Genomic DNA, 27,787 nt, shown 5'->3' with positions numbered 1-27,787 from the left:
GGAGCCACAGGCAAAGTGACCCAGGCATCCAGGACCCCCCTGTGCCACCCCCGGCGTGTCCCTGCCCAGCCCCGAGGAGGGAGGGGGGTTTGGCAGAGACTCCTGCACGCAGCAGCAGCTCCTGCCGGCTTTTCCAAGGTTCCTGCTGTTTACAGCCACCAGAAGCGTATGTTGGCACTGGGAAAGTCCATCAGGCCTCTCCTCAGATGACCTCCCTTTCCAGGGAGGCAGAGCCAGCCAAGAGGCCGCCACTGGTCCTGTTCTGCTCTGCACAAACCAGCCTTTCATGGCTCAAGTAGGTCATTCTGCAGCGCTGCTGCAGGCGAAGGTGCCATCCAGTGGCTGGCCAGGGTCCACTCCTCAGGGAGCTGCCGGGGAAAGTCGGGAGTGCAACAGAAGTCTGGAAAGAACAGCCCGTCTCTGAAACATCCCCACCATGAGAAAACATGAGAAATCACACTACAGAAATTTACAAACAATTTCCAACACTGATCAAGGTTTTATTTTTGTTTGGTTGGGGTTTTTTTAACAGTAAAAACAAAACAGCTGTGTTCAAAGCAAAACCCAAGATCTCAAAAAAATTTTTTGAGGTTTACTAATAGCATTGCAAGGTAAGGCTTCCCAAAGAGTTTTATTGAAATAAATTATTTTTACCTAAACATCAATGCAATTCCTCTCATTAAATTCACCTTCACCTAAAAACCAACAGTAAAAAAATTACCAACAATTCTAGATAATACTGGGCTCCTTCTAAAGGACAGTGAAACTAGAACTCACTCTCCAGAAGTTTAAAAATTAAGTCACTGCCATGTAAAATTCAACTATGTAAGCTAGCGGCGGCGGTGCCAAGGGGATCTCAAAAGTTTTTAAGAAAATCCAGGTTAGGCTGCAGCCAGCAAAGGTCCAGCTGCCCCCATTCCTCCAGTCTTTCTGAATAAACTCAGGGTGAGGTTGTGGGGTTAAAAATGAAATAAAAAGCAAGATAATGGAGCAATCTCTGCGCCGTCCCATCCATGTTGCGCAGGAGTCCAGGACAGGCAGGTTTTACTTTTGACTCCCCTGGCTCCTGGCAACACTGTAACCTGGCCCCTCTGTCCCTCGCTTGCTCCTGGACACAAAAGGCAAAGGAAAAGTGCAGCCCTGGGGATAACAGAGCCAAACCTCTGCCAGTGCAGAAGATCCCAGCAACATTGAACTATTTTATGCGGGAATTGGCGTGAATCGGCGCTTTGCTGCACAACTCGTGAATTCAGGTTTTTCTGTGTTGTGTAGCCGGATAACTTCATCCAGTGTAAAAACCTCCCAGTGATGCTCCCCCAGCCCTTCAAGCCGCCCTACAGAACACCTTGGCTGCTGTAGGAACAGGACTGAGGAGCTTGCTCGTCTAACACAGGGCTTGCTGCAAGCTTCTAAGCTTCCTTCCCTCGGAGTAAGTGCCCCGATCTCGAGCAGAACATGCCCGTGCACTCCCTGACCTGCACCCACAGCTAGCTCAGAACACACTTCCCCAGCCTCTGCTGTACAGTCAGCCCCATAGCTCATGCCAGCTGTAGAAATCATGCCCGTGGTTTCGAAATTGCCTTTTTTTGTGGAGAGGATCAACGTCACATAGAAAATATTACAAAAAAGGTTAATTTGTCAGCTGTCCAAACATTATTAGACCACATGCTTTATACAGCAGAGAGGCAGCCAGCTCACTCGGCAGCACAGCCAGCTGAACTCTGAAGAAACACTTTCCTGCTGGTATAGAAAGCGCAGGGTTTTTTGTATTTAATTTATTTATTCAACGTTGCTCATGAGGAGGAGGAAGGAGGGGCAGCGAGCGCTAAGAGTTTTGCTGCATCTGAAGTCTCCGTTCGGCAGCGGCAGCGAGGGTCCTGCGGCGCAGGGTGACGGCGTCGGCCGTCGCTCCCTCAGGCAAAGGCTTCTCTGTGCTCAGCTCCTCATCGGAGGTTTTGTTTAAGTAACGCCTGAGGAAAAAGAGGAAAAGGTGAGTGAGTAGAACCCACCTCATTCTGGCTCTGAAAAATGCACCCCCACAGTCGGGGAGGGCTGGAAGGCAAACTAGCAGGAAAATGCCTCAACATAAGTTATGTGCTCCTAAAAGAAGGCCCACGTCACCTACAACAGGCTCTGCAGAGCTGGCAGAAGCTCTCGGGTTTTGTGCAAGATCCTTGTGCCCGTGGGAAGGAGCCAGTTCAAAAGGTCAGGGCTGTCCTCTCAACTCAGAGCCATTCACAGCAGGTGAGTTACTGACTCCCTCTGTTCCTGTTACTACACTCCTCAGCCTCTGGCACTGCCTACCACAGCAAGGTACTCCCTGATGACAGCGGGTAAGCCCATGACAGAAGGGGCACAGCGTAAGGTGAGGCCAGAGGGCAAGGAAGTTGCTGCCAAAGTTAACATCCCTGTGAATTTTTACACATTAATGGCAAAAAACAATAGTTTGAAATTCAACAGCTCTTCAAACCAGTACACCAGGAAGTCAAAAATACTCTGTCTCCCTAAAAGACATTTTTTCAAACATCAAGGAAAAATTAGGTCTAGGAGCAAGTCTGTTTATAGACTTATAAAAGGTGTTACACCCCCAGATATTTACAAGGCATTTCAGTGTGGAAAAGAGCAGCGGTAGCCTGACAACACCAAAGGACCCAGAACTCAGTGAGGTTCTTGTAGACCCTCTCAGCAACACAAAGGAAAACACTTGTTAAAAACACTACAAAATTTTTTCTACATCACTATAGTGCTTTTCCTTCTCTGCTAATCAGCAACTGGATGCTAGTAAAGTCTATCAACATAACTGGAATACCAGTAAAGAAGTTGAATTCTACCTGTAACAGGTGTTACTGGTTGGGCTAAAGGACAGTTCATCAAGTTGGTCTGTCCTCAGTGGTGCTGACTGGCTGGTGCTGAGCTCCTCTGGGGAGGTCTAGTAAGGGTCACCTGTCAGATCTGTGCTGCTCTGGGCTCTGTATCTGGATAAAGCGGTGCCTGACAGGAATTTCAGTTATAAGAGCATAGGCAGTGAGGGCTGACATTTGTGCCAGTAGCCAAAGTAAAGATTGCTAAAGGACTCAGGCCAAATAACCTGTTCTCAGTACATTATTAGACTAAAGCCCACTGAAGCTGGAAAAATCAGCCTTTGATTTCAAAGAGCTTTGGACAAACTGCACAGGAAGCTGTGTACATGTTGGGACACCTGACACTACTTCAGAGCTGGGTTTAGCAGTGTCAAACAGCATCCTGAGCCTGCTATGGCAGATGTATTCATCCCTCCTATTGCTTTTCACATCAACTCAGGCTCTCAGGGGTTCAAATCCATTTGAAACCCATTCTGGGGAACTCCACCTAAGTGGCCAGGCTGGAGTTTTAGGAAAGAACATACTTTCGAGCTTGTTGGAACAAGTCCTCCTTCCGCTGAACCAACATACGCTGCCTTTCATCGGCTGACTTGGAAAAGCGACTTCCCCTGGCCTCAAAATCTTCTGCTTCATTAGGTTCTGCTTCCATTTCGTTCAATTCCACCATTTCTTCCAGTCTGGAGTTCAGTTCAAGTGGCACTCTCTCAGTCTAAGAGAAAAGGAAAACGTCTTTGCAAAATCTGGGCTTCTTTGCATCAAAACAAGCTACAAAGAATTGTCATTTTTTGAGGCACTGGAAGAAACCAGAGTCTCACCTGCTATACCCAATTCCCTTGGGTTCCTTTGAAAAGCCCAGCCAAAAAACAGAACAAAGCTATTTCAGACCATGCTCAAAGACCCTGTATCCTATAACACTGTATCTTTTATGCCATGTTTTAAAGTAATGTCAAAGACAAACATTAATTACTCATAATTAATGCTCTCTGAAAATGGGGCATTTGAAAGTCAGATTCTGCAGCTGACTTGACAAGTGATGCAACAGTGAAGAGTTGAAAAAGCAGAAATCTACATAGTAAGGAAAAAATAACAAATGTACTTGTAAAGATTATTTGTGTTCAAGAAGGGAATTTATGAGGCTTCAGTTCACTGGATTCTGCAGCACCCAAATTATCCTGGTTTAGACTGCTGGAGCAAGGCTGGCAGCTGTCCCAAGCACTGTGTGCCAAGAGAGGAGCTGGCAGCCCCCACATGGCACCTCTCCCCTCTGACAGCCAGCTGATAACACTACCCCAAAAACTGAGCTGATGGATGATGGCGCTGGGTTTGGCAGCAGAGGTGAAACAGCACACGCTGATCACACCCTGCCACCCAGGATCACATCAGCCCTGCAATGAGAACCATGGTGAGAGACAAGACTGGTGGCCTCAAGAAACAAATCACCTCAGTGAAGGGCTCAAGGGTGTAGCCATCGTTTGGCATTCCAGAGGATGGCTCAAGCCAGCAAGATGCTCCAAGGAAATACTGGCCAAGGCAGCTCCTACTGCATGGTTTGGAGCCTTTGGCAGAGCTGCCGAGGAGCTGTGATGGTCAATTCCATGGGATTGCTGCTCCAGCCCCGACAGCATTGCATGCAGGATGTGGCAGCATCACAGCACAACACACAGGTTTAGACAGCTGATGTGCAAAACAAGTTGAGTCATCCCAAAGCCCTAGAGACAGGCCAGTAACACCATCTCCTCAACCCAACGCCTTCAGAGAACAAACACCAAGGCAAATGTCACTTCCCATTAGGGAGGTGAGCCAAGCAATCCCAGAGCCCAAGTCAGCACAGTACAGACACTGCAACCTCAAACACAAGTACGGGTGTTCAGCCTCTCTCAGCAAAAAGTCAGTGCTGCAATTTACCAAAGGGCTCCTGAGTGCACTGGGAAAACACAGGGGCACCACTGGACTGCCTCAAAGCACTGCCACATCCCTGAGGAGGGAGGGAGAGCCCCACAGAAAGATCCAATGGATTGTACCTGGCGCCAGGATGGCCTTGGCAGACCCAGTGGAACAGGTATAGAGCAAGACGCAAGTTGGCTCACCTAAGGTTTGGAGGTTTTTCACAAGGTTACAAATATTCAAAAACCAATACCCAGAGCCCAATCCTCTATCTGAGCACAGGAACAGTTACCAAGGAGGTTTTAGAGATGAAACTATCACTGCCAATTACAGTAAAGGTTATGATAAGCTTCAGTAATGCAGCAGAACACAGATGTAGAAGCCTGCATAGTGCAGAAAACATTCCTCTTTCAAGCTCCAAGAGAAAAAGTTTCATGAAAGTCACGGGATGCCTCAGAAGTGTCTCTAAATAGCCACCAAGTACTTAAGCAAGGGAGGACATATAGGATAGGAATAGAGAGGAGGCAGAGCATTATGCACATCAGTGGAAGCATCAGCATTGCAATGCACAGCTGGAGAGAAGCACATGCAGTGTGTCTCACTAAAGGTACAGGCCAGGACTGATAGAGGCTGTCAGTATTTACAGCATTATCTCACAAACCTGTAACATGATTTACACCATGATGGTGCTCAGAGATGCTTCTCAACTACCATTACATTACATCAGCACTTACTCCCCAAAACCACAAGTTACAACTGGGGAAAAAAAATGCAGTCATTATCTCTGTCTTAAGACCTTTGAACTCTAAGTAGAATGAAGTCATAATATGACATAAGGCACTAGGAAAACCAACACTACTCATGAAGAACGGTTCTTTTATTTGAGTGTCTTAGCTACGCTAAGAAGTGTTGTTTATAACAAGCAGAATGGATGGGCTGTTGTTGATCTCCACTTGCTGTTGGAGATCTACAGATTCCCAGTGGGTATGCTGATAAAAAAAAAAATGAAGAGGCAGAATACTTGTAAAACTTACTCTAAGGCAGCAGCACAAAGGAACTGGAGTTTCCACAGCCTCTGTCAGAGCCTGTGTCATAAGGTGTCAAAGTCTGTCTATCTTCAATTTGGAAATTCAAGTCACACTCAGAGGAGATGATGGCAGCTTCTTATGTCCCTTCCCACTTGCCTTTAAAATGCTTCTCAAAACTCCAGTGAACCCTGCTGAAGTAGCTTGTTTGCTGCTTGCCCTTTTCTCACAGACAAGCCCTTGATTGACTACAGCAACAGATTCTTCTGGCAAGCAGAAAGAGATACACCAGGTATTGGGTTACAAATTAAAATCAAAATCAAGGGGACACTAAAGTGACAGGAGTTTCCTAGAGCCAGAAGCTCCCAAGGCTCCTCTCCGAAAGAGCAATATTCTCAACAGCAAGGAGTTAAGACTCCTTGTAGAACTATGAGTTCTGCAAAAAGAGTGAGTAGCTTGTGCAAAGGCAGCCTAAGCTAACACTAAATGCACAAAGCATTTCTGAGGCAGGAAGAGGACAGCAGCCCCTTCCAGCTTCCACAACACTACCCAGCAGCACACTTCTCTCTATGCATGGCAGTCTCAGTCTCCCACTTCAGCTCTTGGCTATGATTCCCCTTTGGAATAGTACATATCCATCCAGGAAAACTCTCACAGAGGCAGGCCATCAGTTCATTCTCCACAAGTAGCCACCAGCAGCCCGACTAAACTGCAGGATATTCACAGCTGTTCCACTGTGTCCAGGTCATCTCTGTGCTATCCTACATGATAAAAACAGGTTCTCCATCCAAACCACCATTTGCTCCAACCAGAACATATCATCTGAGCAGAGCTCAGCAGCACTGCAAAGCTAAAAGGCATCTCTGTTAGAGAGCATGTGCTCAGTACAGTATGTATGGACACCACTCCCAGGTTTTTCAGGTTCTGTAGAAGGAAGGACAGAAATATAGCCAATGCCAGGCAGGGGGGATGAAAGATGAACACAATAGTTCAAAGTGGGATTTGAAGCCAGAATCAAGCTAAGGATAACTAGCTAGATACTATTTGTACCAAAAGAGGTTTCTCTCATGAAAGAGCAGGGCAAATGCCTCCAAAACCTTCAAAGAAACCAAAAAATGCTTGATCCAGACCAAGATTTTCATTCCTGCAGTTCTGTAGCTGCTACCCCAGGCTCTTTCCAAATACCTGTACTATTGCTACCACCTCTTTCTCAGTCTCAGCTGCATAACCAGACCAAATCAAAGGGTCTTTTGTCTTGCAACCTGCTAACAAGGGAACTGCCACAGTTGAATTACAGGTAGTAACAGGTTGGCTATTCAGGTCACTAAAGGCTGCAAAGAAAGTCAAACACCTCACAAATTCACCTAACCAACAGGAAGATTCATAAAACAGAAACTGTCAGGATGTCACTATTACATTCAAGGAAAACAAAAGTGAAATGTGATCTTACTCTACTCACAGGGTAATTTTTTTCCCTGCCACACTTTAGCTAGCACATGCTGCCTAGTAGTAAAGGCCTTAGCAAAGAAGAGCAAAACCCATTATTGTCCTTTGTACATAGAAGGGCTGTTATCTCTTGGTCCAGTTCATATCTCACTCCATTTCCACCAAAGCTCTCCATGTCATAAAGTGCTTCCTCCAGAACACAAAAGAATTCTTATACTCAGAAAATAAATACTCCTCCTTTTAATGGAAGTGTTTGGAGATGTACAGAATGGGAATGAGAAGAGAAAGCAGAAGAGAAAAGCACCCTGCTCTTCATATTCCACAGACAGGCACGGGCTGACCAGACATGGAAAGAGACATGATGATCTTCTGTTCTTTGTACCATTTGATAGCACTTTCCCTCAAGGAAGAAAAAGAAAAGCACACAGATAATCATCTACAGGGGCACTATATTAATATCAGATTTATCTGGCTGACTGTGTTAGCTCTGATGTGAAATGTAAGGAAGGGCTGCCACCAACCCGACCTGGTACAGAACCAAAGGCACCTACCAGTCCATGCAGCTTCTAATTGTGCTTTTTGGCTATTTTTAAGCCAATTTACCTGTGTGACAGTTCCAGTATCCTCCTGATCAGTACTGTGCCTTTCCACAGAGTTGTTCAATGCAGGTCTAATGCTATCTGCACGCTGAAATGCAAACATCACAGGTTTAATACAGTGTGGGAAACAGCAAAAAACCCGAGTTCTTTGAACACATTCAAACTCTGCCCTCTGCAATGTCAGGTGTTGTGTTCAATTTAGAAACAGATAAGTTAGCAATAAACAGAATGCTCTATGTTGAGAGAGAATTCTCTCTGCTTCCCCACACACAGACTCCAGATAACAGTACTATCTGATGTGCACAGAACCAGAATTCAATATTCTTATTAACAGAAACATTATCCTCAGACTGCTTTACTGAAATCTGCTGGTGCTAATTAATAACAAGGCATAATTTTGCCGACTTTCTTTGCAAAATATCTTACTAAGTGGTACAATTCAATTATCTGTCAGCAGAGAAATCAACTGGAAATGTTCTAAAAGCTCTGCACAAGAGAGACCAGGAAGAGCTGCTTTAACTGAGCAAATATTTGTCTCTTGTCTAGCTAGGACATTTTCAATATATTTTTGGTACATGACTGAATACACTGCATTTACAGAGATTTAAACAAAGGGGAAAACAAATCCCAGACACCAGTGCTTCAAACTCACTTCATTCCCCTCACTCATTATTTAGAGGCTCAGTGCTGTGATAAGACAGAAAGTAATTTTAGGTGCACAGTTTTATGACTCACCTGTGTGGGGAAAGGCACCTGGATGCGCCCTTCTAGGATGTTGTCAGTGGTGATCTCCACAGAACGAGTTAGCTGCAGATCCTGCAGAACTAAATGATAAGGAACCTGAGGGAACATCTCCTGAATCTGATGGGCCTGGAGAAAGCAATACAGTTGGCATCAGCAGTAAATAGAAGTTAGTTGATAAGTATGTCAACAGAAAGAGATTAAAAATATTACCAGCTCAAAGATTCTGCTTATGATATGCAAACCCACAGACAGAAAGGAAACAGAAAGAAAACCCATGCTGGCTTTGACTTACAGGGCAATATGCTGCCTCCACTGAAGTCAACACCAAAACTGCAGCTCCTAGGGAGACACCACATGGCCCTGAACAATGCCTGTAGATGCACAAAGGCTTCAAAAGCTTCCCAACTTTCTTCTTATGACAGCCTTTTTGATAAAGATCTATACAAGACTCTTGAGTGACTGAAGATCAACACTGGGAAGAAAAAAACTATTTTGCTTTTTGCCATATTGGCTCCAAAATGGTACCGATAAGGACAGGTGGAATAAGTTTTAATAACCCACTCCCTCCAGCCATCTTCCCTACAAACCAGTTTAATAGGGTCTGAAAATTCAAGTAAATTAAACTGAGTTGTCAGGGAATTGTTGTTATTGAATTTCAAGCTAGTTAAATAATATTCAAATTAAATAAGTAAAGGTAAGAGGAAAGACAAATAATATGCTTTTAGAGTCTAACAACTAGATTTAATTTAGTATTTAAAGATCTACTTTCACTAATGCCCAAAGTCATGGGGGACAGAGGGGAATGAGAACAGCAATAAGAAAGGTGGAAGGAGTTTTGAGAACAAAGGAAAAATTATGCACTGACAGTGAGTTCCAACACAAGCAACTACTGCAAACCTAACCATCCACTGTATTAACTTGTGACCAAACCAACTGATTTAGCATTTCAGACTCTGGCATTCCTCTCAAAATACCTCCCTAGGTTTTTATCCAGTAACACAAAGGAGAATGTCACTTATTTTCTATTAAAAATGTGTAACATTTTAATAATTTGCTAACCTTTAACCAGCTTTCCATTCAACTAGACATTTTAATGTAAGTTACTACTGTACTTTTGATAATATACAATCCTAAAAAACATTACTTATCCTCAACAAAAGCCCATTTGTATCATTGTGTCCAGTAAAAGAAAAATTGAATTGACCTCAGATGGAGAGCTCCTCCATATTTAACTAATAAATCATCTGCCAACATCTTATTGGTCTCTCCCTGCCTCTAACACCCTAAAAATAGTGACCTTACTCTGCAGATGTTCAAACAGAAGTATAGGCCATGGGAAAGACCTAACATTCAGAAATTTCAACCACTTTCATGAGACACCTCACTGAATATTTATTACCATGGTATAGAACAGTAGCTTGAAGAACTCAAAGGAAACAGCACTTCTCAAAAAAATGTAGTGTTTCATGGGCCATATTCTTTTCTTTTTGTACTACATTAGCGTTTTTATGGATTAATTAAACAAATACGGAATTTCATCCTCTAAGTTTCTATCATCATCATGAATCAGCAAAAGCTGGGGGTGCTAGAGAGCCCACCTCACACTGTTAAGACACTGAAACTGCTATCTTAAAGCTTAGTGCTATTAAGGATTTAAAAAACAAAGCCAAACCTATAGAATGGTTTGATCAGTTGCTACTTGACCAACAGTAAATTCTCTGGTTAAAGACTCTCTGTGCCCTTTGGTGCTGCAAGCTATCATAGAAGTACTGAAAAAGAGCTAAAGTTGTACCAAGCAAGCTGAGAAAAAGCCTACTTATCTACCCAGGAAGTACATGTCATTCTTCTGCCTCATTCACTTACCTCCAGAACTGTTCTTTTATGCTGGCACACTTGAACCCTAATATGGCCCTAACTTCACTGAAGGAAAGCTTCTCTCAGTCAGAAAAACAGCTTTCATCTAGTGTCTAACCACTGTTTTGACTTCCTTCCCCTTTATGTTCTCCATTTCCATGTAACCCTTTCCCCTACACAACACAAACAGGAAGGCTGAGGTGCAGTCTTACCATAACATTGAGCTGCGAGTTGCTGGCTTGTGCAATTCCAAGGATGTTGGTAGTATGCATCACTTCCACAGAAAAACTGGGCAGCCAGCTGGCAATTCGGGAGCCTGGGAGTAAGAAATTACCAAGAAAGTTGAGAAAGAGCATGAGAATCTCAGCAGACCAAGCACTTTTACACATATTTAATGTAAGTCTTCATATTCCACAAGGTCCATGCAGGGAGTTCTGCAGTGAAATCTACCCCTAAAGTCTCCCAGACATGGAGATGGCTTGAGTGAATCAGGAACTGCCCATACTCTCTTCATACACACTGTCATAGTGGTTTAACAATCTGGGGGCTGGAAAAGGATCAAGGAAGTAACACAGCCTTGTTTTCTTTTTTTAATGATCCTACTAAAGTGAAAATTAAAATAATCCAGAGTCAAACCCAGTTCTGGAATACATGAATAAATCCAGCAATTTTATGAAGACGGCTTTCTAAGCAATCTGAATCCAGGCCCAAAATGGGTCATCACTGAGAAATACTACTTCAAAGGGACACAGAGTAACTGAACAAAGTGACTGCTGCAATCCCATGCTTCAGCTCAACAGAGTAGGGCACATGGGTGGCTGCCTTCTTCTGTGCTGCCACTTAAATAAACACAGGCTTTGCTCTATTCCACGTCTCCTCCTATCTCCATGGTAATTCTGCAGGTCTCCAAGCCACTGGAGAGCACTGGGGAGGACAGCCATCAAAAACACAGCGCTATTCTAAATATAAATGTCCTCTAGAGACCTAAAGCACCCCAGAAGTGGAAGCCATGCAGAAGCTATCAGCCAGTCTCCATGTACCCAGAAATTGTCTGACCCTTCTCTGCCCATTATTCTCCTCCCACAGTCTCCAAAGACTTCAAAACAAGCAGAGATGAGGAACAGTTCACTGTGTAAGTCTGCAGCATCTCAACTGCCTCATGGGAGGTCCACAAGGGCAGAGCCCAAAGCTGAATATTTGCAGTACTGAAATTATCTGAGAAACATCAAGACTGCCAACAAAATCTGGGAAACTGTGGAAGATCAGAACACATCAATACCAAAACTCTAAAAAAATCTGGAAGACATACACACATAAACTGTCTTTTTCAAAGCAAGTTGTCTCCAAACACAGAACTTATAGTGGCCTGGAATCACATCTGCTTTGAGAGTACTTAAAACACACTACTAAAAAACCCCAAATACTTTAAACTGCTGCAGCTACATGATTCCTTCTGAGACTAATCTTCTGCACCTAACCAAGCATTTTAAGTGTCTTGTAAACTGAGTGGCAAATGGACTTTTGACAACCACACATTAACGAGGGGATAGGGGAAAGACTGACTTTTAGACTGCACCACAGAGGGCTTTTTTTTCCGTTCTTTGACTGTTGTTGATTAACCACCACATGGTAACAAAAAGACACAGGAATTTCCCATGCTGCTTGTCAACATGGCACACAATGAATCTAAATGGCAGTAACTGAAGCTGCTGACCACAACAAATCCAGAAAAAGGGAGCACATGTACAAAATATTTCAAGATATCTCCACAGCTCTGGGAAACCTCAGAGACACATCTGAGCTCTTGCAAAAGAACCAACAGAAACAGTGGTGTTTGACAAACACAAGCAGAGCATGGTTTGAATTTCAGCTGAAGCAGAGAGAGCATTCTCTTCTACAGAAGGTTGCTCCCCTTGTTTATTTGGGCAACAGCAGAGGATGTCAAATGTGCTCAGCTCACCATCAAAGTGGAAGAAGTGATTGTGCTGGTTCAGGCGTGGTCTGCCTTCTGCTGCTGCCACAGGGACCAGGTTCTCATCCAGATTCTCCCTTTGGTGATCCTCCCTCACGTGATGGCTGTCAGTGATATTAAGAGACATTCTGCAGGTGGGGCAAGATGTGTCTTGTTCCAGCCAGGAACGCAGGCAGGAGCTGACAGGAAAAGAGGAACACAGTGTGAGCTTGCAGTGTTTTTCCAAGACACCACTATCACCAACACATCAAGCAGCTGTAGCATATTCTATACACAGCATCAACACACAGACTGCTCAGATACCCTCAATGAGCTCCTGATGACTCTGCCATAGGTTTCTTATTTCTTTCAGCTGAAAATACTCAAGTGTTCACTTTTTATAAACATGCATGCAAATTTATCATGAGCTTAAAACACACTCCAAGCTTGCTGTCCTTCTAGCTCAGAACAAGCAAGTTTTGCCTGGAAGGGAAAAGAAACCAGTTCTTTTGTCTCACCATTCCCAAGTGAAAAAGGCAAAAACTAACTGGACATACAGTTAATGTATCCTGACATATTTTCATAGCAGTTCTGCCTGTGATGAGGCAATGGCACCTCCAGTGTTTTCAAATAGCTTTCCAAAATACCAATACCCAAACCACAAAAGTCAGCACCACTCCAGGAACTCTCTAAACAGATTTATTAATACTAACAATTCTGTGCCATTACAATCCTTCCTCAATTCTGAAATTTTCTGTCCTGAAGAAAAGGAGAAGTGCTTGAAATGCAGGTTGAAACACTCAAAGCAGTGCATGCTTTTTGATTCATTCTGAAATGACCCAACTGCATTATTTGTTCAAGCTAAACCTCATTTTCAGTGTGGAAGCACTGAATTTCACAGGGCTGAACACATCTCAATATTATAATATACTTCACATTTGGAGGGTGGGTCTTTTTCCAGAAGATCTCAAAACACTTTAGAAAGTTAAAGACATACAAAAAGAGCAAATAAACCTGTTCCCAAAAATTGTGTATGTGCAAACAAAATGAAGGCACAGATCACAGGTTTGGGTTGACAGAGCAAGGGAAAAGCACTAATTGCAGGACTATAGTGTAGTCAAAGACACAAGCATTCTGTCCAATTCCTGAATCTTTGCCAAGATGCTTTCCATCACATCATAATGGAGGGATACACAGTATGGGTTTCTCAAAACTAACCAAAGCACCACAGTAAAAATCTGCCACCTTACACCACCTTGTTCACCAGCACAACCGGCATGTTGGCACTGGCAGTGCTGTCCAACATCACCTCCCTGACCACAGGAAAACCACTCTGCCCACAGCAAACTCAAACCTCTGCTAGGGCTGTACTCCAAAGGTCACTTGGGAAACACCCAGAGTTTCCCGAGCTGCCACCACGCTGCTGCTCCTCAGCAGTTCAACAGCCAAGATGCTGGAATGGGCACAACCCCGTGTCAGCTGCACCAGCACCAGACCCAAAAAGCCAGCTGTGGTCACACCCACTGTGTACCACACAGGCAGAAGGGCTTGGTCACCCACAGCACCTCAGGAGGAAAAGGGCAGGCAGCAGGTCAAGGCTGGCATCCATTCAGAGCGATAATTCTTGAAATTGCCTGCTTCCTACAAGGTAAAGGAGAGATCCATGCCTAAAAGATTCAGACACCTGCTCCCATTAAATTTCTTTAATATCTGGGCACATGGTTGATCTCAGCAATGCAAATCTTCCCTGCCACCTTCTCTTCCGTTCCAAATAACTGATGGGGAAAAAAAGTCCCACGTAATTGAAAATGGACACAGTGTTCAGCCTGTTGACAACATCACCAGGCTTTTATGAGGAGAGAAAACACTCCCAGGTTGTAAATAGGGTTATTAGTTACATCTGGTTTTATATGCTAGCTGTCCATTGTAACATGTTCCCTCCCTAAAAGCACCAAGGAGTGTAACTTGCTTCAGAACTGTAATTGCTTCATAAAAAAAATACAAAAGGATCCTTCTAAATACAGAGAAAATGTCTTTCTGAAGAGAAGACCCTGGGTTTCTCAAGTGCTCAGCAGGTGATTAAATATTCACATGATTCAGTAGCACTGGAAAAAGAGTTTCTGCTATGGAGGCACATTATCTCATTAGAGACTTCTCGGAACACAAATAAATATTTATGGCAAGGTTTGTCATAAATGACAACAAATTAGCACACAGATTACAACCTCTGGTTTGACAGTTACCAGAAAAGCAAAAAGCTATTTACAGAAAGTAACACCACAGGGACAATTTAACTGACCTGCATATTCATCACATGGCCCTCCAGAAACACCTGCTTCAACCCCTGTTTCTCATTTCATATTCAAGCACAGGCATGGAAATGTAAGCACTGCTACAAAAGAGCCAAGGAAAGTCACATCCAGCTCAGAACACTATGTCCACAAGCCTCTGCTACTATTCACTACTGAATGAGTGTTAGAAGCAGCGTATAGAAAGGTTCTCTGGCCAAAAGTCTCCCAGCTCTACCTACCAGCTGCTTAGGGACTATTTCTGCTGATTTGGTTAAACTCTTTTACAGCCCTGATGGACTCATGCTCCTTGAAACCACAGATTCAGACCTGGCCTCCACAGCTGTCCCGGGGTACTCACCACCATGTGAGGATGCACTAGATAAAAATACTCCCTGTTTTCTCCTTAAATCTGATATCTGGAAAGTATTTAAGGATCCAGCTCCAATTTTTCTTCTTCACCTGAAAATCAACACAACCTCCACAGAACAAATCTACCGACCTGTGTTTGAGAAACTCAGCACTAGTTACCCACTAGCTGACAGGGTGCACATTCTTAGTTTGGGGGTAAGGAAGTGCACCAGGTGGAACAACTCAAACATGAAAATGACTGGAGTGAAAAACACTTGTACTCTGTTATCAAAAGCAGACCAAGATGACCCAGGCAGCAAGCACCCAAGAGCTCTGCTGGCAGTTTGTTACTTGTCATCCTACTGTAAATTTCAGCCATGCCCATCTATCCCTTCCATTCTCAGCTGGGTGCACACCCTCCAGCCTGGACACATACTTGTGGAAAAGGTGGCCACAAGGGAGTTTACGTGCAGATTGCATGGAGTCCCAGCAAATGGCACAGTCATCATTGTTCACTGCCAGCTCCTCTGGTGTTGCAACTGCAAACCTACAAAGAAGAAACAGGAAGAGACAGACAGAATGACTACACAAGCTCAGCATGGCCTCCTCTCTAGAGAATCCAGAATGGAGAAGACCTTAGCCTCCATGTTAACTTTTCATTAAGAGAGATATGCCAACAGATTTGTTATTTTTTTTATTTATTTTTCAAGCTGCACAGCAAAGGAACACACATCCCTCTGATCCCTTTTGCAGGCACTTTTTTTTGTACATCTCCTCATACATCCTAAGTGCAAAAAGCTTTGACTTAGTACCTTCCAAGAGACAATTATATGATCATTTTGCTGAGATCCTTAAATTATAATCTGTATAAATTTGGTTTATGTCATTTTTCTAAATGAGTCTTAACAGCAGTACCCATTAAGGTGTCTCTTTGGAATCATAAGCATTTATGGTGACTAATTTTGGCCTCAGATTTTGCCATTCCCCTTTGTCTTGACTTTTCTCCCTTTCTTTTCAAGCTACAATGCCATGTAAGCAGTTACTACACAGTATCCAAACACAACAATATAGAAATAAGTGGTGTAACAACATTTCACAGCACTGCTGGTGGGGAATACACCTGAAGAACAAGCCCATAGAGGCAGCTGCCAATGGCAGCTTCAGAAGGACATTAGAATGTGGTTCTTCCAGCACAGTCAGAATGACCAAAACACATCAAGTAGTTCAGACAAGAAGTCTGTGACATATGCAAATCAAACAGCTTTGTGAGCAGCTCAAAGGGTTTCAGTGGCTACATCTTACTGGAAAGAAATAATGCATTGTGGATAACCTTTATTATGCAGCTCCTAACATGATATCACAGCCATTAAATGACTTCTCAAAAAAAAAAGAAAAAGCCTCAGGAGTTTCTAGACAAGCCAGCCTTCTCTATAGCTGGCACCTGGATTACACCAGCAGGAATCAGAATTAATCAAACACATGGAGGCCCAAAATTAAAACAGTACAGTGATGTACAGGAAGAGTAAAATTCCCTATGGGTCTTAATATTTTTAAGAACATAGCTAAATTTTGAAAACATTGGGTCAGAAATGCAGTACTATCTGGTAGAATATCAGGTTTTAGCAGGCCTCCCAATTTCTCCACATTACTTCACTAAAAGGGAATGAACTAAAGTACTGCCAAGGTGCTCTCAGCTCCACTTTAGGTAGAGTCTTAGAGTTGGCTTCAGGTTTAGTAAATACATAGGTAAAGCCAGGCAGGTTTTAATTAATATTTTGATTTCATTTCAGTCAGTAGGTGAATAGTATGGCCTAATGGTATTAAAAGCACTGATTTCTATCACAGCCAAAGCCAGTATTTGACAGCTAGAACAGGCAGAGTTCTTCAGAGCATCTGTCACCCCACTAAGGTAGTATGCAAAAGAATACAAAAGAAGGAATACTGGACAGGGCAGTTCACTTTTTGCCACTTTATACATAACCAGTAATACTGCCATTATACAAGTCAATCCTATGTATCTGTTAAAAGCAGAAAGAGTGTCCCCACTAACAAATACAATGGTTAAGAACATACTCTAAATGTAGAGACTTAAGGGTCAGGTTTGCAACACTGCATCTGTCCAGCTCACACCACACCACTGTGTATCAAAGGAACATAAAAGCATTCCAACTTCTTTCTCAGGATCCTCTCTACTAGATCTACATCAAGACTGCAGAGCAAGTAAGGGGCTCACCTGGCTTCCATGTTTCCAACCACACGCAGGTAGTTTTTGTGCCGCCGAATTCGCCGCTGCACCTCATGGAACAGGTAGCGCAGCTGCATGAAAATCACCAGGCTCGCCATTGACAACCAAATATTGCCAAACAGCTTGGGAAAAAAACAGAGCAGTGATGATAAGAAATAAGCACCATGGGAAACAGGACGCTGCATCAAGTTTTAAGAGATCTACAGAAATCAAGAAATCAGCCCTGAAGAACTTCTCTTTTGTTGGGTCCATTCAGACCAACCATGTATGTTCAAAGGCACTACCACTAATTACCTCTTCACATACAACTTCGGCAGCACAGCATTTATAATGAGGATAAAATGAATTCAGTCCTGTCCAGCTTAACATCCTCTGCTGCCAATGAAAACAATTCAGTCTGATATTACTCAATAAAAAAGCTAATTAAACACCTACTAAACAGATAATTACACACAGTAGTTAATACTCCTTAACAAAGTTATCTGTGATGACTTCAACTACACAGGAAGAAAGAATGCCAGAAATGTCCCCCCTATATTTTCATCTCTATTTTAGTCACTTCTCTGTAATATCTGGTTTCTAAAATAATCAAAGTAAAAATACATATAAAATATGTATACCAAATACCCTTTATTTTAATGCCAGTCTATTTGTTCAGCATTATGTCCAGTATTTCATACCAGCATATGAATATGATGCATCAAGTCCAGGGAAAGCAAGGTTAGCTCCATGACAAAATCTGTGTAGTAGACATAAGTGCCTTTGCCCTCCCATGTTCCTTCATGGTTGAGATCCCAGAGATGAACTACATATCTGCAAAAGTGAGGAAATTAACATTATTTTTTTTTTTTTGTTAAATAGTATCTCTATAATTCAAACTATTTTGTCAATTTTTCAAAGAACTTCTGTATATGGATTCTTTGCCCTTCCAAGGCCCTGTGCCCACAGTCTGTGCTCACTCAAGGGGGACTTCTTTTAATGTTACTGGTTTCAAACAGCAGCATTTTGAAAAAGCAAAAAGCAGTCAATGCTTAGCCCACACTGGCACTACAGACACTGCCAGCTGACAGAACAGATGCAGCATTTGCTAAAAACTACTTCATGTACTGAAAGTCAATCTTAGGAGATTATAGTAACTACAGAAGCACATTTCTCAGCACGTGAGGTGTTTCTTAGGTGAGTCATTACAGCTCAGTGTCTGACCTGAAATGCTGACAGTGAACTGCACAAAGAGGCTCCTGTGTTTCACACCATGTCCTACATAAGCACACACAGGTGTGTTACAGTTACACATGCAAGTGACTTTTTCAAAGCAAACCTTTGAGAGACCAAGGCCTTAGAACAAACCCCGTAGAATGACATTAAATAACATCTATCAACCCTCATCCAGCAGCACACATCACTCAAATTAAGCAAAAAAAAAAAAGTCAATTGCAAAACTTGTGCTTAAAAGCAGCACAGGCTAAAGCTAACTACCTTTGCTCATCTCATAGAACCCTGCAATGGTTTGGGTTTGAAGTGATCTTGAAGATCATCTCTTTCCAATCCCTACGGCTGCCTCATGCAATCAGGTCATGGCCACTCTCAAGACTGGGCATCCACAGCTTCTCTGGGCAATCACTCACTGTGCCAGTGACTCACCAATCTCACAGGGAAGCCTTTTTTTCCTAGTACCTAATCTAACCCTGTCTTCTGCCAGTTTGAAGTCATTCCGTCATGCCATGCCCTTGTCCAAAGTCCCTCTCCAGCTCTCTTGGTGCCCCTTTAGGTACTGGAAGCGGCTCTAAGGTTTCACCAGAGCCTTCTCTTCTCCAGGCTGAACAACCCCAGCTCCTTCAGCCTGTGTCCATGAAACGTGCTCTATTCTTCTGAAAATCTCTAAGGAGTCTTCTAGACTCCAGCAGGTCCATATCCCTCTTATGTTGGGGGCTCCAGAGTTGGATGCAGCCCTCAAGGTGGAGTCCCAGCAGAGCAGAGCAGAGCACAGCGGCAGAATCCCCACCCTGGACCTGCTGCCCACACTGTGAGGATGCAGACCAGGATGTGGTTGTGCTTTCTGGGCTGCAAGCACACATTACTGGGCCATGTCAAACTTCTCATCCGACAACACCCCCAAGTCTCTCTTCAGGGCTGCTCTCAATCTTCAAACATGCATTTGCAATTCAATGAGGTAATTACATACACCTCTTACATCAACATGCTATATGCACCACCATCCTGAATACCCATGGTGTAAAACATAAGCTACCTACCGTAAAATCACATGAGCAGTTCTGACTGTCACCAGCAAAGACTGCAAAAGAGGAAGGAAAAAAACCATACATGTTAACAACATTCAGGCAGGGACAGTGGTTCAGATGTAGGAGCTCAAGGGCTAAAACACAAAATGCATTTATTGCAGGTTAACAAGTTCCTGTGCACCAATGGTCACTATAGGTGACTGTGAACAACATACCTGAGACAACCATGAAGCTTATAAATAAATATAGAAGAAATTGTTCCCAAAGACTCAATGCTTTTAAAGCAGCCACTAGTGTTACTGCTGTTAAGTGTCATTTTTTCCCAACTATACAGGACATATTGCCTTTTTCAACTATCACTCAGCAAGTGTTGAGACCACAATCCCATCAACTACCTCTTCTCATCCCACTTCCTAAAAAAAAACAAAACTGGAAGAACAGAATAATATCAGAAATTTGAGGAAGATAATTTCAAATAATTCCCCCCTTTGCTGAGATGTAAATGCTGCTAAAATAACTTCTCTCTTTAATCATACTTACATTTCTAGGCTAAGTACAGAGAAAAAAACAACTGAGTATATCAGAAAGTGTAATATTAGAAGTGTAAAGACAAATCACCAAAAATGTAACTACATTTCCATGGGCTCTTATCATCTAAGAAATGGCCCCATCACCTCTCTGTAATCCATCAAGCCCACAGTGCTCCACCTCTTAATTCTACCCTCACAGTGAAAAACACCAGACACGCTTTCCCCAGAGACTGCCCACACCACCCTGTAGTTAGCAGGGGCCAAGTGACACTGAGAGGCAGGGGATTTACAATGAGCAACTGAAACCACTTCTGTGAAACTGGTCTGATGGCATGCCTTCAGCGTAAGTACTACAAACAGGAGAGAAGAACTATCAAAACCACTAAATTCCCAAAGCAGCAATAAGCTGGTTAGTTTGAATAATTTTTTCCATCTGTAAAAAGCATTCTTAAAGTGCTTCTATGCATATTTAACCCTTTACAATACCAAATATCTACCAACTGTTTACTAGCTGGCTTTAAAAAAAAAACTTGCAAAAACAGACAGACTGGACACTGCTTGCTATACTATAATTCTTGAACATCACATATTAAGGCAAAAAAGATTAATGTTTACTCAAAAATACAGACAAGTCCCTACTCAACTTTCTCTGAGCATTTGCACATTTCACATCCACCCTCTGCAGCAAAAATAAAATGCTGACAAGCAACAGAGAACAAGGGAACGTTACCTAAAACACAAGAAAAACATCTATACTGCTTTATTGAAAACCCTGTGCTAAATCAATGTTTGCAGAAGAGAGATTAATAGCTTAATGTAACTTAATGTAATTCATTCACACTAATGGAATACACTTGGCAGGGTCCCTCTCAAGGAGCATCACACAAGCCATCACCAGAAAACATTTCAGTCTGAAAGATTTATTTTTTCACTAAGAGCTTGAAGTCTGTCATGAGGTGTCAATGCCAGTACCTGTACAGAAAGAAACCTAAATATTTTATTCCACTCACATGAGTGCTGGGTATTAAAATCAAGGAAATTACTCATGGTTGCCTAATCCATACAGGGAATATTTAAGATGTTCAAAAATGGCAAGATATTATACCATCTCCTATGAGAAAAAATTAAACAGACGAGAATTCTTTTGCTTAGAAGAAAAAGCAGCAAAGGGACAGGCAAAAAGATGACAAAATCACAAATTCTATGAAAAAGATTAAACAGGGAATGATTCTTTACTTATTTTCACCATCAATGTATCTGATGATAGCTAAGGACATTATTCCCTGCCTATGGCAGGGGGGTTGGAACTAGATGATCTTTAAGATGCCTTCCAACCCAAATCATTCTGTGATTTTCAAACACAAGATTCAGAACAACTCAAAGAGCTCTTTCATGTACACAAAGTAAATGTGGAATTTGTTGCCTTTGGATATTACAGAGGCTGACATACAAACAAGTTCAATGAATGATCAGACAACTTTCCAGAGTACATCTGGGACTGTCAAATCCAATGGGTTTGTGCAGCCCTCAGCTCAGGAATGTTCTCAAACACGAGTGGCTGCAAGCAAAGCTAGGAGACCCTTTCTTCTGCATTCCCCACAAAGTTCCTCAGCAGCACAGCAGAGGATCCAGGGCTTGGCTTGACACCCCACACTTACTTTGACTGAGCCACTCCTTCATTCATCAGCATGTAGAACAGCTCTAACTAAAATGAACAACTGGGTCCATCCTGCAACCCCAAACACTCACACTACCACACAACACAGTGCTGAGGAGGCAGCACAGGCACCACAACACTCCCTGATTAACCCACCCCAAGCTGGTGCAATGCTGATAATCCTTCTGCCAAGCCAAGATAAGAGACACCAAGAAGACCCCACCTTTCAGAGACACTGTTAAATCTTCCAATACCCTTCCACTGTTTAATTACAAATCTGGTCTTGCGTATTCTTGTATTCACGGAAAAATAAAGTGACATATTGAATAACTGAACTGTGGTGTGACAAGCACCATATTCTCCTACTATCAGTTGTTTTCCTTCCTGCTTCCTGACTCCAAGTAGGAATTCAAGATAGGAGAAGAAAAAGAAATTGTACATGTTATTTGTTATCTGAACTAACAATGTGCTAAGACAACATACTTGGATTGGATTCCTCTCCTTTAAGATTATCACTTCCTCAAGCAGAGTGCAACAACCCACCACAACATCAAAAACATACTGATGCTCACAAACATACTGATGTTCAGTCCACAGTGCCGAGCATTCAGGAGTGCACAAAAATGTCTTGCTTATCTCAGCTGAGACACAACTCATACAAACATAAGCAAATCCCAAGGGTATGCTCTAAGGAAAGGATGTCTCATTCCTTTTAGGGAGAAATGAAATATAAAATACAACTTCAAAGAAAGTGGCTGAAGTGCACATTGCACTTTCATACACACACTCTCCATCTCTCAAGAGCTGTTTCACCAACCCTTCTTGCAATGCTCATGAAGCACAATCATTACTTTTTCATAAGCTGTCATTTGATTTCAGCATCATCTTACAGGTTTATCCTCTCATTCTCTTCTTCAGACTAAGATTTTTTTTCAGGGTTAAAGGCTGAAGAGAGAAAGCCTGTCAATCTGGCAACTTCCAGAAAACAGGGGAACAAGGGAGGATATTTTTGCGTCTTCAAAGTGTCTTTCTTATGGGAATTAAAAGCAAATCGATTGTGTATTGGGATACCCCCAAGTGAGGGGTCAAAAGCAAAGCAGAAACCACAACACATAATGAAGAAAGTCTCACCTCTGCTGCCATGAAAGCCAGAGTGTGCATGCCATGGGTGTAGCCAACAACTCCACAGACAACTGCTAATCCACAGCAGGACAGGAGCATGGCTATGAGCAGGGCCAGCACTCTGACGTGGCTGCTCATGGGTGTGGTAGGAGAAAAGGAAAGCTGCAACACAAATACATAAATACATGACAGGTTTAAGTGAGTACTTCATCCACCCTGCCTTCCATTGTCACCTCACCAAACAAGACCTCATTCAGGAAAATCTTTTGCTTTCTAGCACAAAACAAATTTCACAATGCAATGTAGTAATAAATGATGAAGAATAAAGCTAAACCCACACACTATCCCAAAGCCTCATTCATTTTACTGTCATTTACAGTCACATTTTAGCAATCAGATACAATTTTTTTATTTACAATTATTATGATTATTTGAGCTGTTTCAATCACCTGTGCAAGAAAACCACAGACACAGTAATTTCTGCATCAAATCCAAAGCGTCTGCTTAGGATTAATATGCATTTTACAAAGACACCTAACATAACACACAGTTTTTGAGCAATGTTTTGTCAATTTTTCACCAAACTCGGATCATCAGCTGATCTGAATTTGTCCAGCTTGGTCTTCCACCCCATATTTCTTCCACTGTCATCTTCTTCTGGAATAAAGAGGCATCTACCCAAAAAAAATTTTAAGCTGCAGCTAGAGACTGCTGGACAGACTCTGCTTCTCATTCAGTAGCATGTGAAGTGTGCTGAAACTCTCAACTACCTTAACAAAGGCTACACCTAGTCTGTCTAAATCAACCCAAGGGGATGTTGGTCCATCCTCTTTTCCAGGGCAGAATAAGGGACAAGGAAAGAAGGAGCTGCCCAAAGCTTCACTCTGATCTGATTAACAAAGTTGATTCTCATGTTTTGTTTTTAAATGGGTTCTTTCTTTCTTCTTTGTATCTGGTCCAGCTCCACATGCCCCATCTTCACAAAGCAAATCATACAAATATCATCTGTCCAAGCAAAAAATGGCTATGCACGCTTTGAATGCAAAAGGAATATAATAAGGATTTCTTCCCATGTGACCTTTGTTCTTTCACAGCTTTCTGAACACTAAAAATACCAGATGACTGCCTTGTTCACTGCTGTCTCCATTTTCCTAACTCTAGCCAATTCAGTTTCAAATTTAAGTGCTTAGCTACCAGTGAATTAACAGGCCTTACTGGACATTATTTAAAAAAAAAAAAAACTGTAAAGTCCAGATCTACCAAAAAGAAATTCATGGATTCAGCTCAGGTCAACCTTCTATGCCAGGAAAGAGGAGCCTAGAAAAACGTGGGCCCATTATAGTTTAAAGGCCAAGATTTACTGTTTAAATTACAGTTTCTTCTTCCTTGCCTAGCCTTCAATTTCTGCATCTCTACCTAATTTATTCCTGGTATTAACAGAAAGTGGAATGTAGCTTAGAGAGAAAACTGCACAGTATATTGTAAAAATACTGGCAGACAAAATTCAGTATATCAAAATGAGTGTGAAACCTGAGCACAGGAATCTGCAGAAGCTCCATAGGCCAACCCTGAAGGGCACCAATCTAAGGGATGTTCTGTTGTTAAGATGTCTTTACTAAGGAGAGCTATGAACCCATCTCATGCAGTTATGTAATAGTAATTACAGGGCTCGTATAAGGAGCAATTTATTAAAGAAAATAAGTATCTTCAGCTCCATTTGTCTCATGGGAAAACTGAAGGAGTAAGATTGACATTGTACTTTAAAGCAAATATTTGAAGCTAATGGGAAATGCATGTGCTCAGTACCGCAGGGTGCGGAAAAGGTCTAAATGGGCTGTTTGTACCTTATCTGAGCCAGTGCCTGAACCAGAAACAGAATCTGCATGTCCCAAAAGACAGCCCTTAATCAAAACTTACATATTCAAAGCGGTCCTTGCAGAGCTGAACCATCAGATGGAGAAACACAAGTCCAGAGAACCAGAGGCACCACATCACTACTTCTTCCACTGTCTGAACATTCAGCACACCAAAAATGAAGATGAACTTGTAGAAAATGAAATTCCAGAATTTATCCTTGAGATGCTGTAATGGAAGAGACTTGGTTACTGTAGGGAAAGCACTGACAATACACATATTGCAGAGAAGCTGGGGAAGAGATAAAGGAAAAAAAAAAAAACATGGACGCAAAAGTGTGACTATACATTAGCTAAAGTCTGCTGCATACACATCTTGAACAGTGTTACCCTTACTCAAGTAAGAAATGTATTAAAATACTAGCACACCTTACTGTCTATCTAGTTTCTTGTAGCATGGCAGCATAACTGTGCTACACAGCACACAATGCAGCTTCCTGCTATATTCCTAACACAGTGCTCAGCACAAAGCAAGTCTGATTTCAGTTTGATTCTTCATGCCCCAGCAACTCAGCTACCAGGCTGCAAACACACAGTCCTCTCTGCTGAAAAAGCTGCCACAGTTAGTTATTCAAGATGCCCAAACTGCCTAGCACCTTGCTTCCAAAAAACCTGCCAAAAAGTACAGATGATTAAGAAAAGATGACAAAGTCTGTCCTTAAGAATCACAATGCCTACAGTGGAGAATGAGATGGATGAGCAATGAAAATAAAACCATTCCCACACACAAAGTATGCAAGAAGTAATATGATGTTCTCAAGCAGCAGAGAGCAAGCCAGCTTGGAGGGGATAAAAAAATTTATGAAACTAAATGTTTTGTTAAACTACACGATGAAGTCATCAGGAGTTTAGTTAAGACAAGCCCCGAATTCCTTAATGATGCTGCTGTTTTGGGCTCGCCAGTGTTAATAAGCAGCTTTCCTTCACACAATAACTGAGGCAAACTCCCACTGTCCAAACACAAATGGATCCACATTGCTACTGTTTTTCACTTCAGTTTTTAAGAGGCTTGAGAACATCCTGGAAACCATCACCAGTTAAAATTCCACATCCTTATAGTCAACATGGACTGGAAAGAAAATCTGGCCCACGGCAGTTTGATAGTGCCTTGGTTTTCACACACCACTCAGAGCCTCTACGAGGTATGAATTACAAATACAATAGATTTTGAGGGATCCACAGTTATTAAGGAGGCTTTGTGTGCCTCAGTTCGGCATGTCAAAAATCATCATGGCCTGATTCCTCCTAAAGAACTTTTTTTACAGACTATTTTTTAATATGGGAACACACTCCAGACCACTGCTACTGCATTTACACAAGCAACTTATGCATTTATTTCCCTTATTTATTTTTTTTAATAATATAGAGATACTATTCAAGGTCCTGCTGCTACTTTCATCTTCTGCAGGATCCTGTTTTTAAAAACTCTGGGCTTTCATGATTCCCATGCTGAATTTTTACAAAAATTCTCACATAGACAACAGCAGGAATAAACAGCCTGAGTTTTCAGTCCTGCTCACCTCCTTTCTCTGGCAATTTTCTTGCCTATTCTCTCTTAAACCTGCAGAAACCATCCACTCAGTGTATGAGGATGGAAAGCAGTTCTCCAGCAGTCAAGGTACAAAAGAAGAGGGATTTCAAGACTGCTAGTGCTGACAGCTACAGAACACGACGGAGAAATGCTGCCAGGTGCAGGCAGGATAGAGAAGAACACATTGCAAGTATTTTAAGTGAGGTCTGCTTGTAAGAAATCTGACAGGGTTCATTAAAGAAACAGGATTTTCAAGTTGACTGTGGGCTTATAAAATACAATAGGAAAAATTCCCTTAGAAATAAACCGGAAATTTGTGGCTGTGGATATACTAGCTAACCAAGTGGTAAGACATATATTGTAAAATTCATTTTTCTTGCGCAGTTTCAGCAATTCCACATAGAAAATCACACCATTTGTCATGTTTCACAATTTCCTTGTTTGCTGTCTCACCTGCCTCTCACTGACACGAAGAGGACCAAACACCATACACTGAATTAGCTTAGCAACCAGCATCAGAAAACAGCAGGCAGTGTTCACTAGTACCTGGAAAGAAATAAAGCAGTCAGTGACAAATACTTTTGCCCTATTTAGAAGAAGGGAGAGAAGGGGAATGAACGAGTCTAACAAAACTTGCCATTGTCCACAGAACAGTATTAGTTGCCTTCTTTTTTGGTGAAATTTAAGCCTGGCCTCTTCCAAGACACATGAAATAGCTGATAAGTCACTTAGATTTGTTTTTTTCCAGAAATACTAACACAGTCAGTTCGGTACAGCAGTAAAGCTAACAAACTGCTCTACCTCTCCACAATAAACTATTTCATACAGATTAGCAAATTTCATAAAAGAACATGTGGACAAAACATAGAGATCACCAAGATGCTCATTTGTTTAACATATGGCAGATGAGAAATATCCAGTTTGAATCTGTTGCTAAAGTAAGAGGATTCAGAGGTTGCCTCAAAACATGCTGAATAGCACACATCCCTTCAGTAACAACACTGCTTGAGGTTTCTTGGGAAACTTCTTTACAGCAGAACAGCAAGAAGCAGAACACATGGGCCTGGGAAAACTGCTATCTCACATCTGGCAAAGGCACTTTAATTAACTTTTGACATAAGCAGGACACTAAAAAGGCTAGAAGGTGGATGATGAAGAAGCCTCCCCCTGTCATTTCCAAAGGACATACAATAAACTTTTCCAGGACTTTTAAAGCTCCGAGACCAGGTTTCAACAGGATTAATGTGTTTGGTATATTAAAAATCAGCACCTCAGTCAAGCAAGTATGTTGTGAAGCAGATGTCCAACTACTGCCACCTTTGAGTGACAGACAGACAAAAAGTTCAACAGCAACAACTCAGGAAGGTTTCCAATTTCCCCCTGTTGAGCCTTTATTTCAGCTACAAATCAGTGAGCCAAAATTCATAAACCCTTATATGAGGTTTGGGTTTAAAAAGTTACAGAAAATTATTTTCTTATTTTCCTTAAACAGTGAGAATGTTTCCTCTTACATACAAGACTTTCAGTGCTATTTTTAAATAAGTAA

The 27,787-nt window shown here is 42.1% G+C and overlaps 1 protein-coding gene across 1 annotated transcript in view; it reads right to left on the bottom strand.

Moving 5' to 3' along the window:
- Positions 1 to 479: 479 nt before the first annotated feature.
- Positions 480 to 27,787, bottom strand: part of AMFR (autocrine motility factor receptor) — a 28,052-nt gene continuing 744 nt past the window's right edge. Inside the window, exons 2-14 of the mRNA XM_005526320.3 lie at positions 26,695 to 26,787; positions 24,715 to 24,879; positions 22,807 to 22,959; positions 19,501 to 19,541; positions 17,929 to 18,061; positions 17,237 to 17,370; positions 15,440 to 15,550; positions 12,374 to 12,564; positions 10,626 to 10,729; positions 8,551 to 8,685; positions 7,820 to 7,903; positions 3,386 to 3,570; positions 480 to 1,970 (exon numbers count right to left, since the gene is read on the bottom strand). Of these exons, the coding sequence (XP_005526377.1) occupies positions 1,826 to 1,970; positions 3,386 to 3,570; positions 7,820 to 7,903; positions 8,551 to 8,685; positions 10,626 to 10,729; positions 12,374 to 12,564; positions 15,440 to 15,550; positions 17,237 to 17,370; positions 17,929 to 18,061; positions 19,501 to 19,541; positions 22,807 to 22,959; positions 24,715 to 24,879; positions 26,695 to 26,787 (1,674 nt within the window). The 3' untranslated portion in view covers positions 480 to 1,825. The remainder of the gene's footprint in view (positions 1,971 to 3,385; positions 3,571 to 7,819; positions 7,904 to 8,550; positions 8,686 to 10,625; positions 10,730 to 12,373; positions 12,565 to 15,439; positions 15,551 to 17,236; positions 17,371 to 17,928; positions 18,062 to 19,500; positions 19,542 to 22,806; positions 22,960 to 24,714; positions 24,880 to 26,694; positions 26,788 to 27,787) is intronic.

Source organism: Pseudopodoces humilis, chromosome 14 (genome assembly GCF_049639895.1).
Source record: "Pseudopodoces humilis isolate 2021_Gansu_Grassland_sample_001 chromosome 14, ASM4963989v1, whole genome shotgun sequence".
NCBI lineage: Eukaryota > Metazoa > Chordata > Aves > Passeriformes > Paridae > Pseudopodoces > Pseudopodoces humilis.
The sequence above is the reverse complement of the archived record's forward strand: the minus strand, read 5'-3'. Positions and strand labels throughout refer to the sequence as shown.